The sequence below is a fragment of the Sinohyriopsis cumingii genome, chromosome 2 (assembly GCF_028554795.1).
Source record: "Sinohyriopsis cumingii isolate HCF-2022 chromosome 2, ASM2855479v2, whole genome shotgun sequence".
In the NCBI taxonomy this organism is placed as follows: domain Eukaryota; kingdom Metazoa; phylum Mollusca; class Bivalvia; order Unionida; family Unionidae; genus Sinohyriopsis; species Sinohyriopsis cumingii.
This window is the reverse complement of record NC_142962.1, coordinates 129,510,938-129,525,143: the sequence shown is the minus strand read 5'-3', so window position 1 is coordinate 129,525,143 and position 14,206 is coordinate 129,510,938. Positions and strand designations below refer to the sequence as shown.

At 35.5% G+C, this 14,206-nt stretch overlaps 1 protein-coding gene across 1 annotated transcript; it reads right to left on the bottom strand.

Moving 5' to 3' along the window:
• Positions 1-12,179: 12,179 nt before the first annotated feature.
• Positions 12,180-13,868, bottom strand: LOC149805818 (inter-alpha-trypsin inhibitor heavy chain H3-like). Its single transcript, XM_089934822.1, has 3 exons — positions 13,727-13,868; positions 13,122-13,300; positions 12,180-12,707 (listed from the first exon to the last, which is right to left on the bottom strand). The coding sequence occupies exons 1-3, from the start codon at positions 13,866-13,868 to the stop codon at positions 12,189-12,191; spliced, it is 840 nt and encodes a 279-aa protein (XP_089790948.1). The 3' UTR covers positions 12,180-12,188.
• Positions 13,869-14,206: the final 338 nt, after the last annotated feature.

The window sequence follows — 14,206 nt, the reverse complement described above, 5'->3', positions numbered from 1 at the left end:
GATGGATGCTCAACTTCAACTTTTTCTTCCTGGTCACCTTGACTGAGGATAGAAAACTGGTTCAGAGCATTTGATGGTAGCTGATTGACCTCGTCCACTTAATGATTTTCAACATCAGCTGTTTCCTCCTGGTGGCCATGACATGGTGTACCTAACTGCTCAACTGGATCTTTCTCCTGGTGGATCTGATAGGAGAGAGCTGGATGCTCTATCTCTCCATCCTCTTCCACCACGTGAACATTACATGTGGCAGCCTCATTATCTACTTCATAAACAATACAAATACAAGAATAGCTGCTTTTCATTATACTATTTAAACAAAATAATACATTATTAGACTTTGTCAACTTATCAGCCATCACCAGAAATAGTTATGGAGTACTTTGATATAAAAAAACTAAAAGTCTATACCGTACATGGCATTTAAATATGTTGTAAACTTTAAAAAAAAGCTAAAGCGGACTGATGATCACTGACCTGTCTGATATTACGATAGTAACAAGTAACAAACTGGAATTCATGGAATGCTTTCAATATATACTTTTTAATGCTTTTGATTGAATATTTTATGCAAACAATTCTTTACTGATTAAGTTATTTAAAGGTCTTTCTATTTGTCCTAATGGTGGCATCAGTAATATAAATGTGAAGGAACATCTAGCTTGAATAATTTCATAACATACACACAGACCGGGTCCAATAAGATACATGGGAAAACATTTTAACTACCACTAGTACATGTAATAATTGTTATGATATAGACAATATATATATGAAAGTAGGTCGTATATATTCAACTGCTCCATTAATATTAATACCTGCATATCTTACCAAACTTTTATTTAGAAGTTCTTTACTAAACCATCATCCTGATGTTGGCTTTAATTGACTTTCTTTCTTGCACTTTGTACTCTGGTGTATATTATATTTTACGCTGCCAACATCATAATTCTTTTAATTGTTCACCATCTGAACTATTTAAACATGCCGCAACACGTTAGTGAATCTAAGTACTGAAGCGTTAGCATGCCAACATTCAAACAGTATTTTGAAATAAACTTGCTCCTGCAAGTATTAAGGGTAAATGCAAATAATACACTTAAGACTTAGCTATTCTGAGTATCAGCCAACTCTTAAAATTAGTACGAATGAAATATCATATGCAAGGTTAGGAATTAAATACCGCCCTAGCCTTGATACTGCAACTGGCCTTATAACAAGGCTAACTGATCATGTTTTGAAGATACTTTTGTACTTAAGTATCTTTTTTTTTTAAATCTTGTCAAGATATCTGGCTTGGAAACATCAAATATCATGAAGCTTTTTATTCCTTATATATTTAGTAATCCATTAGTAAACTAGAGGAATACGTTTCGCTAGGTTGTCTTAATTTTCGAAATTTAAGGTTACAATAATCAACCGAGTATTGAGACCTCGGGATATGTCCAATAATCAACATGACAAGGTGTACACATATGTACCAATCTGATGAAAATTACACATTCTTAAGTTTTATCAAGCACACGCAAACATATTTCACTGTAATTAACATGCATTCATTCATATTATCAATTTTAAATCTGATATTATGCCAGCTAAGGAGACACGAACATCTCTATAGTATAAAATATAGATACACTTCTGACCCTGCTTTCTCAATACAATGCAAAAATTCCATGAAGAGTCTGTACAGTTAAGTCGACTTACTATTGTAATGGATTTAGTGCCATTTTTCAGCACATGATATATGGTGGGGGAAGAACCACAAAAAATTCTAGGAAGAATCACCGACCAAAGGGAAGCTACTGGCCTGCTTGTTGACTAAATCTGAGACTTGAACCCACGAAGACAGAGGCAAGTACCTTAGACCACACAGCCACCAGAGACCATGTGAAGTAGACCAAGAAAAACAAAAACTTTCATGCAATACCAATTACTGATTATTATTTGTTATTATGAATCAGAAACTACTGAAACTTTTTTGTACATACATAAATGTTATTTGAAACTTTCTTATCATAAGTACTTGGTAAGTACTGTCTCCAGAGAAGTAATTTCATCCCAATTTACTCACTTAATTGTGAATAGTTCCTTCTGAACTTGAAAAGGGAGACAAGCACTATTTATCAATGACTTAAATAAATATCTTTCATTAACAGGATGAAATATAAACTTTAGACAATGAGTATAGAAACTTATCATCTTTAGGTAAATAAACTGACTGGTACCACTCGGTATTAAAATCTCCAAGATGCTTGGAATGAAAAATGTCAGCTATTTCAACTTTGAGCTATGAATTGTAAAGTTATGTGATTGTAACCAGTTCATGTGGTGGCAACCATTTAAGACAAATAAAACAACAGAGTTTGTCACCTTTTGCAATGCATACTGACTGGACAAAAATACATTTCTATGGTTAATTGATCTTTTCAAAAGGAATACATAATTCAATTGGAAAATAGCTGTTCATTATTAGCTTTAGTATGTTAAAATATGATATATAGTTTTGAATGGATAAATACTGCATGGATAGGAATGGTTATGTGAATTTTGAATAAAAACTAAGACACTGCCTTGCTCTTGCAAAAATGTAAAACTTATCATTATATCATAAATTATCAGTAAATACAAAAAATCAATAAATGAAATAGAATAATTAACACATAGAAAAACATTTCCATTACAAACGAATGATTCTAATTCCAACTAGGACTTATTAACTATGCTTGTGTTGGCATTCAAAATCAAATACTACTGACGAACAAGAAATAAAAGCAAAAAATTATACAAACATTTTGTATTAATTTCTGCATTGTTGTAAAATGACTTTAGAGCCATTCGCATCTTTCCACCGCTAAGTCTTTTATTCTCTAAAAACAGCAACATGTTTATTAGAAATACACCATAGCAGCATCTTGACATAATTTATATGCATACTGTAAACATGCTAGGACGATAAATGTTGTAAATAAATCGGAGCTAATACCATTACATCCTGCTAGCTATTGCCATTGATAATGGAACAGAACTTTTTTTCTTTCATGTCGGCAAAATAAAATGCATTCTTCATTTTTCAACCAATTGTTGAAAAAAGTCTGGAAATTCAATTCTTCAAGGGTTAGTATGAACATGGACACTTGAAATCAACCAAACGAAACACCAGATGGGATGGTCAACATTTCAAGGGTAATTATGAACACAGATATTTGGAATCGACCGAAAGAATCACGAGTTGGGTATTCAACTGTTGGGGGTTTATTATGCATATATGAAGAAAATAAAGATGAACAGAGTCTACAACTGCACCACACAAGTTCTTCTTAATTATGAATTTCTTCATGTATTTGGGAACTGAATGTCACATAGCTACGCGAAGTTAAGAATGTCACTTAGATGGGATTTAATGGCAAATTTTATTCATAATGCCAAGTTTTGTAAATAATACACTGTATGAAATGAATAAAAGTGTCCGTTTACAAAGCTGCTTTCATTTATTCCCATATACATGACTTTCCTCAAAGATTATGCATTCAAAAAAGCTTCATCGTCAAATGTATTCCATAGAGTTATCACGTGGAACCCCAAAATTGTGGAAAGTGTAATCTGAATCATTAGAACCTGCTGAATTATGAAAGACCCATTTAAAATATTATTTTTAATCACTGATTTAATTCCAAGAACAAATTCTCTTTAATATCTGCATCTTGATGTTTAAATAATGTGTTAAATGTCTAATTGGAAGAAAACTGAAAACAAAATGTGCTGCACTGGTGCAATTTAAAAACCGTGTTTTTTTTTTCCTCTTTAGAATGGACACGCACAAAAATTGCAATGAAGTTGACGTCACCACGGTTACACCACAGGAACTAAATGTTAAGCTGTGCAGACTTTATGCATCGGCACAACTCAAATAGACTGAGGTGGAATGAGAAGCATACACCAAAATCAGTCAATAACCTACGAACACTCAGAAAAACGTATATGCTGCTTTCAACCGACATTTAACAGATGTTAACAGAAAAACATTTTGAAGGATAAGGAATTTAAACGGGCAAATAACATTTTGCATGGTAAAATGAAATTGAATTTATAATCCGGCCTTTGTAGAACATATGAACACAAGGATATTATTTTGAAGCCAGATCTGCAGAAAATTCGTTTAGTACTTTGTGCAAAAATAGATCCAATCCATGTCTGATTCTGCACGTGGACATACTGGAAATCCATTTTGTAAGCAGAGGCTTGAATTTCATCAGCAGTTGAGTATAGAGGAGGATTACCACCATACTTCTATGCAAGCATTTTCATTTTATACATATATTTTCTATTATTAAATGCTGTATTTTCTTTTATTTATATTTTATATTATCTATATGCTATATATGCTATTTTGAATTTTCTGTGTGTTGCATGCACATTCTAGACTTATTTTTTCGTCTGAAAAATATTAATTACTGAGTTTGTAAGATATAATTTAAATATTGCACACGTTAACCGTCTCGTGTCTTTCCAACTCTGGTCTAATTCGCATTTAAGCTTGTGATACTTTTGTATTTAGGAAACCTTGTTTTTTCCCACTGACACTATTAAATTGTGTTTCATATGAATAATGGTGAAATTGGTCATAAAGTTGGGCTCTAAGTTTTGCCAGAAAACATAGGCCCATACAAATGAAATTTCATATGGGTAATATTCTTCTTATTAATGTTCTCAATGCAGTAATAATAAAAAATATGTCTCAAGGTGTGAATTTTGCACTGTAGCTCAATGTTTTAATAAACCGCAGATAATATCACTGAGAAAGAGAGACAGACTGAGGGATCAGTTGCAAAAGGTATTCCCTTATTTACAAAACGGAAAACGTAGAGTATAAATAACAAAATAATTTGAATTTGTTTGGACTTGTATAATGCAAAATATAATTGTTATATTATACATTATATGCAAATTCAAAATATATTCTTATTATCGTTTACTTACCGGTAATTTTACTTACTATATGTAATTTGACAACTGATTTTGTAATTGTGTTTTAGTTGAAATATAGAGACTGAGATACATGTCACGGTCCAGATACAAAAGGTCACATTTTCTATCATAAGGGTTAAGGTGTTTTAAAAGCATGACATTTTTGTTTATTATTAGCTTGATAAATTGATTTAAAATTTTCTTTCCTGGTATATTTTTGATCTATTATTACAACACTATGGTCTTAGACTACGTGATAGAAAAGAATGAAAACCAACAAGCTTTGTAAAATTCAACAAATAATGTATATCCCAAAAGTACAAAGTTAACTTTTTATATAAAAACCAACATTCGGTATTGCGAATCAAACCCCGAATAATCCTAGATTTCTAACACAAGTCCTAATGATTAAAGTTATGAATAAACTTTAGTAGTATTCCAAATTAATTCCAACGCTGGAAGTGTTGATGTGCCTGTGGTGATCTGTGTCGTAGTGATGTGCCAACAGTCTTTTGTTGAATCACAATAATACAATTCAAGAATATATCCTTATTTGAATTTCATCCATATCTCTATTTTCAAGAATGTTATTTCTGAGCACTTAATATTGCATTTCAAAATTAATGCAACATTATCTTCTCTGATATATTTTTAGCTATCTAGATTTATAATAGCCACTGTAAGAAATGAGATGGCATTGTGCCATCAATTTTCAGGGTTTGAAACCATAATTAATTCATAATTGGAGAAGGGGAGAGAAGGTCCCCAACTGGCAACGCTTCATGTGCTAAATACAAATGCATTACGTACCAGGTATACTCCATGAAATATCTTCTGCACTCTTATTGTTTAAACCTTGATTAATATTCACTAAATGAATGCATTTTTTAAAAACTTACAAGTAAAATCGGCATTGAGGCCCACCCTATGGAGATACGGGTAACCCTTAAATAAAGCTAGCCTTTTTGGCTTAGTACATAATTGTGTGTTGTAAGCAGGTTTAGATTTCTAAGTATATAACACAGAATACATTGCATGTAAATCATTGGTTAAAATAAATATTTGAATATGCCTTTTTATTACAATTATTACAAAATTATTTGTAACATATCTTCACGCTCTCTCGTTTTTTTAACTGCACCAAGCAGTTTGTAACATTTTTTGAGCATTTTCAGTTTTTTTTATGACCAGACACCAACGTGTCAAGATCATCTTAATATTATATTGTAGAATGAGAATTTAATAGTTGGGATGTCAAATAGAAGCTAATAGAATGAAGCAGAAACAACATTACTATTTGAAGTAGCAGCTGAAACAAAGCTTCATTACCAACTATTCTGAGATTAGAGCTCACAAGAACAAAAACAACTATCAAGAACAGGTAAATTCTTCTTAAACACAAAATTGTTGGACATTTATTAATTACATATTGTACATGTCTATGATTATACAAAATTATACTCTAAATGACAAATGTACGATTTGGAATAATCTAACAAACAACTGAAAATTCCACCTATGGTATTTGACAAGACACTGACAAAGTTTATTATGTCCATAGAATATGTGTAACAACTGATTGATACCTGTTTCCTGCATGTACCACATACAGGTACAGGTGATACTGTTAATATCACATGTACTTTTATAATTCATGCCAATTGTCTTGGGTTCATTTCCAGAGATGCTTGCTCCACCCCATATCACATGGTTATGAATGACAAACTGGAACCTCACCTTGTGACAGTATATACATGTACTGGACATGTAAGACACACTCTGACATGGACGAAACTGACATTTTCCCATCAGTTCCTTATACGTGGACAAATGTTTTCTCTCGACGCCACCCATACGCTCAGCTGTGGTTTTTATATTCTTCTAGTATCCGTTTGATGAGGACTTTAAATATTTCTGTGGTATTTATATTCTTCTAGTATCCGTTTGATGAGGACTTTAAATATTTCTTTAATATGCAATACATAAAATTTACAGTTATGTGATCAGCTTAAAATAGCTAACTGCATTAGCTGTAAAGATATCCTTGCATTTGCTTTGGACAAATTAATCCAAAATTTAAGTGTATCGTGTCGTATTTATTTGAAGTGAATTAAAGCAGGACAGCCCATTACCCAGTCACAACATGCAGACGCCGTACATTTTATGAAGACAAAGGAAGGTACTTTTCTCTCATACAGAGATCTCAATCTCAGTCTTACAGAAGTTTGCATATCAGATGTTTCTTTATAAACCATTACATATTGCATTCAACACAAAACTCTTACTGCTGTATAATGTAGCAATTTAAACAGGAGTGCAAATTCTATATATCATTTATTTAAAATGCTGCATTTCTTAAAATGTGAAAAATAATATTTCTGTACAAATGATGACATTTCTCTGCTGCTTCATCACATCAATGGTCATCCTTCAATTATGCATCTGCTTTGTGTAACAAATATAACTATTTGACTAGAATTAGATTTAAGTTTATAAAACTTAAACTTGTATAGCAAAACAGATATCTAAAAAAATAATTATAAACCCTGATATATTATATATTTTTTAACATTTATTGAAAATATTGTAAGTTAAAATTATATTTCATCATTCAAGACTGTGCCATTTTAAAATATGCACGATAAACAGTTCCTTTGCAGATACGTGTATTGAGGAAATGCAGATGGAGAGAGGGAAATATAGATGAACATGAGAAATTAAATATGCTCTCTCCGCAAAAAAGACTTTTATTCATAAGTAACTTTGGTCAAATTATCGGGTTGTCCGTTATTATTCATCCAATGGTTTCATTCGTATTTGTAATATGGAGTTACCACATTTTATATGGCAACCCGATGACCCATTATTTGACCATGATACTAAAGTAATAGACTCAAAATGCAGCTTCAAAAGAAAAACGAATTATCGATACATATTTCTTGTAATGTTTTAGTTAGTCTTATAAAAAACTAGTGTGTACTGTATCATAAAAATACTGAACAAAATCAAAATATTTTGATGAATCACAAACTAGTAATGTATAAGTAAACACTCTACGTAAATGTCCTTTAAGACAAGAAAGTAATTTCACATCCATGATTGAACATTATTACAGTCCAGTCGTAAAATGTTTTCTTACTGAAACAGAATTCAATATTTTCTGTTTTCAACAGTGAAAATTTAACAAGGAACATCTAGATATTTAAGTGAAAGTTTTTGCGATAATTCCAATTTGATTGAAATAGGGCACACTTTAGTATTTACGGATAAAATAAATGAGTATAAATCCTTTATCATTACTGGGGTTGGAAAGGTTTGTTTGTTTTGTTTTTGTTTTTATTAAGATCTACTTGAATACATTTTCTTTCACCCATGGCAATACGGTATTAAATGTGTGTAGCACATTATATCTTAAAATGAACAAAGAAAAATCAGCCAATGCTATCAAAATATTAACACAAATGAATCAATATATGCACAGAGGGCCGGCCTACGGCCGATAGGACCGCGCGCTGACAGGGGATCCCGCGCGTTAATAATATTAAAAATATATCTATAGAGAGTAATTTTAAAGAGGTGTAATACACTTTTAAGTTCAATATCATATAAAGCATGTTAAAAAGTTTATTTCCAAATATCGTGCTCACAGGGGGCTCTCGCGTAAATCAAGGGGGACCCCGCCGAAATGATCCAAATCGGGCCCCGCGTTTGCTAAGGCCGTTACTGGATGCACATATGACGCCCTAATAAATAGGATGTGGAAAACACATAATAAATATCGTGTATGTCTCGGTTTTATATGGTAAAAATGGGATGTTCTGATCTCAGGCGGATATAAACCACTTCCGAGTAGTCTCTTCAGGTTAAACCTGTCACTGCGCAAATGTTTATCGAAACAGACAGTCTTTGGCACCAATATCAACACATGCCGACTCTTTGTAATTCGCCAGGTACATGATTTACAGTCCTTTTCGAGATTCGTGGAAGATAACGAAACCAGAAGCAATAACTTACCCTGAAATTATGTGGTGGCTATTCCGATTATGACGTAGTACACTAGTCGTGTTATTAGTAGGATTCGGTCTTTTTGCTTGCTCGCTTTCTGTTCAAAGGGGGGGGGGGGAGGGAATGATATCATATCGTCTAACTATACATGTATGGATATGATCATAAATTATGACATCTCATCGTCTAACTATATATATACATGAACATCATTCATAGTGTAAGTAATGAGGGCGTCACAAAAGCACACGCCAAGTTAGCTGAAATCTGCAACAAATCATATGTGAATCATAGAAAATTACGTGATGAAGCCATGAACGGCGTTTGGGGGTGGCAAGTGGGGCGACCGCCCAAGGCCCCGCTCTTGAGTGGGACCCGCGCTTCAGGCCTAAGGTCGTCCTTATGAGTTTGTCAAGCTATATTTTCCGGTGAATTGGAAACGCTGATACAGGCTGCACGTAATGCACGCAAAGTTGCGCATTCAAGTTAGTCAACTTCGTAACGCAATTAGCAAGTGGCAGCACAGATGCAGCCATTTTCTCAACGCCACTAGTGGCCAAGGCTGTCCGATAACTTACTTGGATCTCAATTTTTATAAATAATGGAAAAACTAAATTCGTGCGCCAAATCGCGAAAGTTGATCTAGTCTAGATATAATCAGTGTTTGCAGTAGCATACCAATCGAGATACCGATACCACTGGTCAACAGTGAAATCATTACTGACTTGAAAAGGCCCTAATCTGTAGTATTTTGGTGTGCCGAACACGAATATAACCGTGAAAAATTTGTATTGGCTCTCGTTTTGAAGATATTCATATACCTCATTTTCTATGTTTCACTGTGTAAATTTCTCCAGTAGGACTGCAGCAACATCCGGAATAATGATGTAACATTGCATAATACCATCATGCTCACATCATCCACAGTTGATTGCATCATTTTCTGATGCAATGCAATACTAATGTCATGCGGCTGCTGAAGTAAGTTGACGTCAGCAGTGTACTATACATGTGTAGGCCTATTATACTAATGTCAGGCGGCTGCTGAAGCTGACGTAAGCAGTGTACTATATAAAGCCCAATCAGATAGGTTCAGCATTTAAAATATTTTAGACGTTGTGCGAGACAGTTCAAGCTACTGTTACATAAAACTTATTATTTTATCCATTTACGTACAATAAAGAACAGTAATGCCTCGAGTGTGTGTAATACCGCGGACAATTTTTGCTATATTTGTGGGGAAGTGACATTTGCCAACCAGAAGAAAAGTATCAATTCTCAAGTGAAGAAGGCATATCATCTTTACTTCGGATGCAAGGTTGGTGACCAAGACAAGCCTTGGGCTCCGCATATATGCTGTGCTACATGTACAACACAGCTTTCACAGTGGTTGAATTGCAAAAGGTCATCAATGCCGTTTGCAGTCCCAATGGTGTGGAGAGAGCCAAGCAACCACCTAAATGACTGTTACTTCTGCTTGGTTCCTCCTCTTTCCGGCGGAATAACGAAGCGAAAGAAGTCGAGAATAGTCTACCCAAACATTCCGTCTGCATTGAGACCAGTTCCACATGGTGAGGGACTTCCTATTCCAGAACCTCCAGCAGAATATTCTCTTGATTCATCTGACGAAGACAAAGGTGAGTCGACCTGTTCTTCTCCTGGTCCATCAGCATGCAGTGATCCAGATTTTCACTGTGGTGCATCATCAACCCCACACAGAATAACACAGGAAGAACTAAATGACCTGATTCGTGATTTGGACTTATCAAAGAACAAGGCAGAATTGCTAGGATCAAGACTCCAACAATGGAATCTTCTAGAAGAAGATGTCACAATTACTGCATATCGAAAGCGCCACCAGCAATTGGAGCCTTTCTTCAGAAAGGAAAGTAATCTGATATTCTGTTCCGATATTGAGGGCCTCATGAATGCTTTAAAAATCACTCATGACCCACAAGAATGGAGACTATTTGTGGACTCTTCGAAACTGAGTCTCAAGGCTGTGCTTTTGCACAATGGAAACATTCTTCCATCTATTCCAGTAGCGTATGCTGTCCACATGAAAGAGACATACGATAACTTAAGGCAGCTACTGAATTCCATTGAGTATAACAAGTACAGCTGGCACCTCTGTGGTGATTTGAAGGTAGTTGCCCTTTTAATGGGACTGCAGCAAGGATATACAAAATACATGTGTTTCTTATGCGAGTGGGATAGCCGAGCAAGGGAAATGCACTACATGAGGAAGGAATGGACTCACAGGCAGAATGTAGCCATTGGAGAGAAGAATATCCAACACCCAACTCTGGTTGAGGCTCAGAAAATCTTGCTACCACCCCTTCACATCAAACTAGGTTTGATGAAGAACTTCGTGAAAGCCATTGACCGGACTTTGCCAGCATTCCGATACTTGCATGAAAAATTCCCTCGACTCAGCGAAGCAAAGATTAAAGAGGGAGTTTTTGTGGGTCCTCAGATTCGAGAGCTTTTCAAAGATGACCGGTTCAACAACTTGCTGGAAGGTGACGCGAAACAAGCATGGAATGCTTTTCGCCTAGTTTCTACAAACTTCCTCGGAAATGTTAGGGCAGAAAACTATAAGGAACTAGTAGAAGACATGTTGATGAAGTATAAGAAACTTGGCTGCAATATGTCTCTAAAGATTCACTTCCTTCATTCCCATTTGGATTTCTTTCCTAGCAACTGTGGTATTGTTAGTGATGAACACGGCGAACGTTTTCATCAAGATATCGCAACAATGGAACAAAGATACCAGGGAAAATGGTCCACTACAATGCTGGCTGACTACTGCTGGACACTCCTCAGAGATGCTCCCGAACAGCTGTACAAGAGACAGGCGAAGAAATCTAAGATGTAGTCAATGACTTGATTTTTTATAGGTAGGCTATTACAGTTGACCTTTTACTATTGGAATGCATTTCGTTATGTAAACATTAATTTCTTGCAGATTAAAAAAAAACTAGAGCCAATTTTGCAATTTGACTGTCATATTCGTGTTCAGCACATAAAAATTGATAAGAATTGACTAATTTTATTTCAGTAACATGACTTTTGTAAAAATTTGTTGTCCAGTGTACTCTGGCCCCGCGCGGTCATGGTCGGCCCTAGACCCCGCGTACTCCTAACGCCGCCTCTGGATGGAGGGTACATTAATTGATAATATCACACAGGGAATTAAACAGAGCTAACATAAACTAAAGTGGTGGAAACAGTAGAAAAAGAGACACGAGCACAAATTTTGATAGCTGAGCAGTTTCGTTAAAATATTTGTTTGAAAGGCTTCTCCTATAGCAAAGAGCTTCTGTCACAATAAGTGATGTAAGCGGGGTCACCAAATGGTACTGCAAGGACATATTTAGGGCACGTAACTTTAACCTTGCTGATTGAGTATTGTCTTCTAAAATGTCTGACTCCCTAATAATATATTTTATCATGGCATAAGCAGACAGTCTCTCTGTGAAGATGGGATTTATGTGCAGGCTATCTTTACTCACTGGTGTCGACTTCAACGTCACTTGTTCGTCGGCCCCAGTTTTCCTTATCTCAGCCACATCAATAACTTCACTTTCAAACTTTCCAACTGCAACAATTTCAGATCCACAATAGTACACCATGTGAGACGTTTCTGACACGTCATATTCGTTCGTGTAGAGAACCGTGCTGTCTACCATGTAATTAAATTGGATGTCCACGTAACATGGGCTTTGTATTTCCTTATAGAAACCCTCCAGTTGTTTACCTGCATCAACATTATCATAAATTCTTCTTGCGAACCCGCCATTTTCCCAAGATAGATGAATGAGAAAATTAAAGTCTATGTCAAATCCAAAACCAAGCGCATATAGAGCAACAAGACGCCCTCCACGTGCTTTTATGTTAACCTCTTTGATATTAGCACGTATTTTGGGGGTGGGTGGGTTGGTGGTCTCGCCAGATGTATGTGCGCCATCGCTCAAAAAAGACAATAATTTTGGCGTAGTGTCTCAAGTTGTCAGCTACTTTTTCTTGTGTCCTAAATAATCCAAGGCCTTCAAAAGGGTGCCATTGATATTGGTGGACCCTCTAGCCACACTTTCCCTTTAAAAAAAAACCAATGCCGACACAATGTTATCTGCAGATGCCAATACCGATGCCTCTCTCCATGTAATTATTTCATGTTCAAAAATAACTATGTTGAAGTAATCCTCTTTCTGAAGCTGGAGCAATATGGCTAACAGAGCCTGCTTAATTTGTTCTATCTTCCTGACGGACATTGACCCGCTTATGTCAGTAACAAATACGATACTCTTGCCCAAAATCTTCACTTCTGGAGGAGAAAGGAACTGAGCCAAGAAATCTTTGTTATACACTATAAGACCTGCGTCAAGTTTGTGTGTGATATCATATCGAACAACAAACTGCCCAATCAGTCCTTTCTGTGGATAAATACTGAACTGTTCCTCTATGGTAGAGTTGTGAATGATCCGCAACTTCTACGGCGACTGAGAAACTACAACATTTTCAGATGAAGTCCTCAAAAGTATGTCCGAACCCGGCTTCGTATAATAATAATCAGAGAAGCCTTGAGATTCAAAGTATCTGGTTATTAACGTCAGATTTGCAAGTATTTGGTTGGGATGGACATTAAAACGTTGCTCGTAATAACCGGCCTTTCTTTCAAGCAGTTCTTAATATACAAGTTCAAACGTGACACGTGACTTGCTCGCGACGTTGATAGATATCGTGAAGATACCCATATCTCTATCGGGGACCAGTGGTCTATCCTGCTGAACTTGGCCCGCAGACAGACCCTGATCTCGCGCGCGGTCATACTCAAGTTTGGCCTCTTCTTTCTCCACCAAAAAGCCGACGTAAAGCTTATCTCCAATAATCATGGAGAAACTGCAAATGAACCCGATTGAGGTATATGGACAGTAATTGTTACCTCGTTATCTGTGTACAACTGATTCACAACCATGCTACGTACGATCACTTCTGCAAATCTTGTGGAGACACTGGATTCCACAGTCATTGCTTTAGTTTCCTTTCATTCATCGATTCCATATTGGTAGAGTTAGATGATCTTGAATGTCGGAATTGTAAGGGATCCCTTGCCAATATTGACAGTGTGTTAGAGCTGCATGTAACAATTCCAAGTATTGTAAAGACAAACAGCTTCATGTATATAACTGAAAACAACGTCTTCGTGTCTCATAATACGATGTTTGCAAGC

Excerpts from the sequence above, each read along its gene's own strand:
- LOC149805818 (XM_089934822.1), bottom strand. The coding sequence starts at position 13,868 with ATGATTATTGGAGATAAGCTTTACGTCGGCTTTTTGGTGGAGAAAGAA. Across the intron at positions 13,301-13,726 it reads GGTCCCCGATAGAGATATGG|AAGTGAAGATTTTGGGCAAG; the intron begins GTATCTTCACGA and ends TTTCTCCTCCAG. Across the intron at positions 12,708-13,121 it reads TTACATGGAGAGAGGCATCG|GAAATACAAAGCCCATGTTA; the intron begins GTATTGGCATCT and ends GGTTTCTATAAG.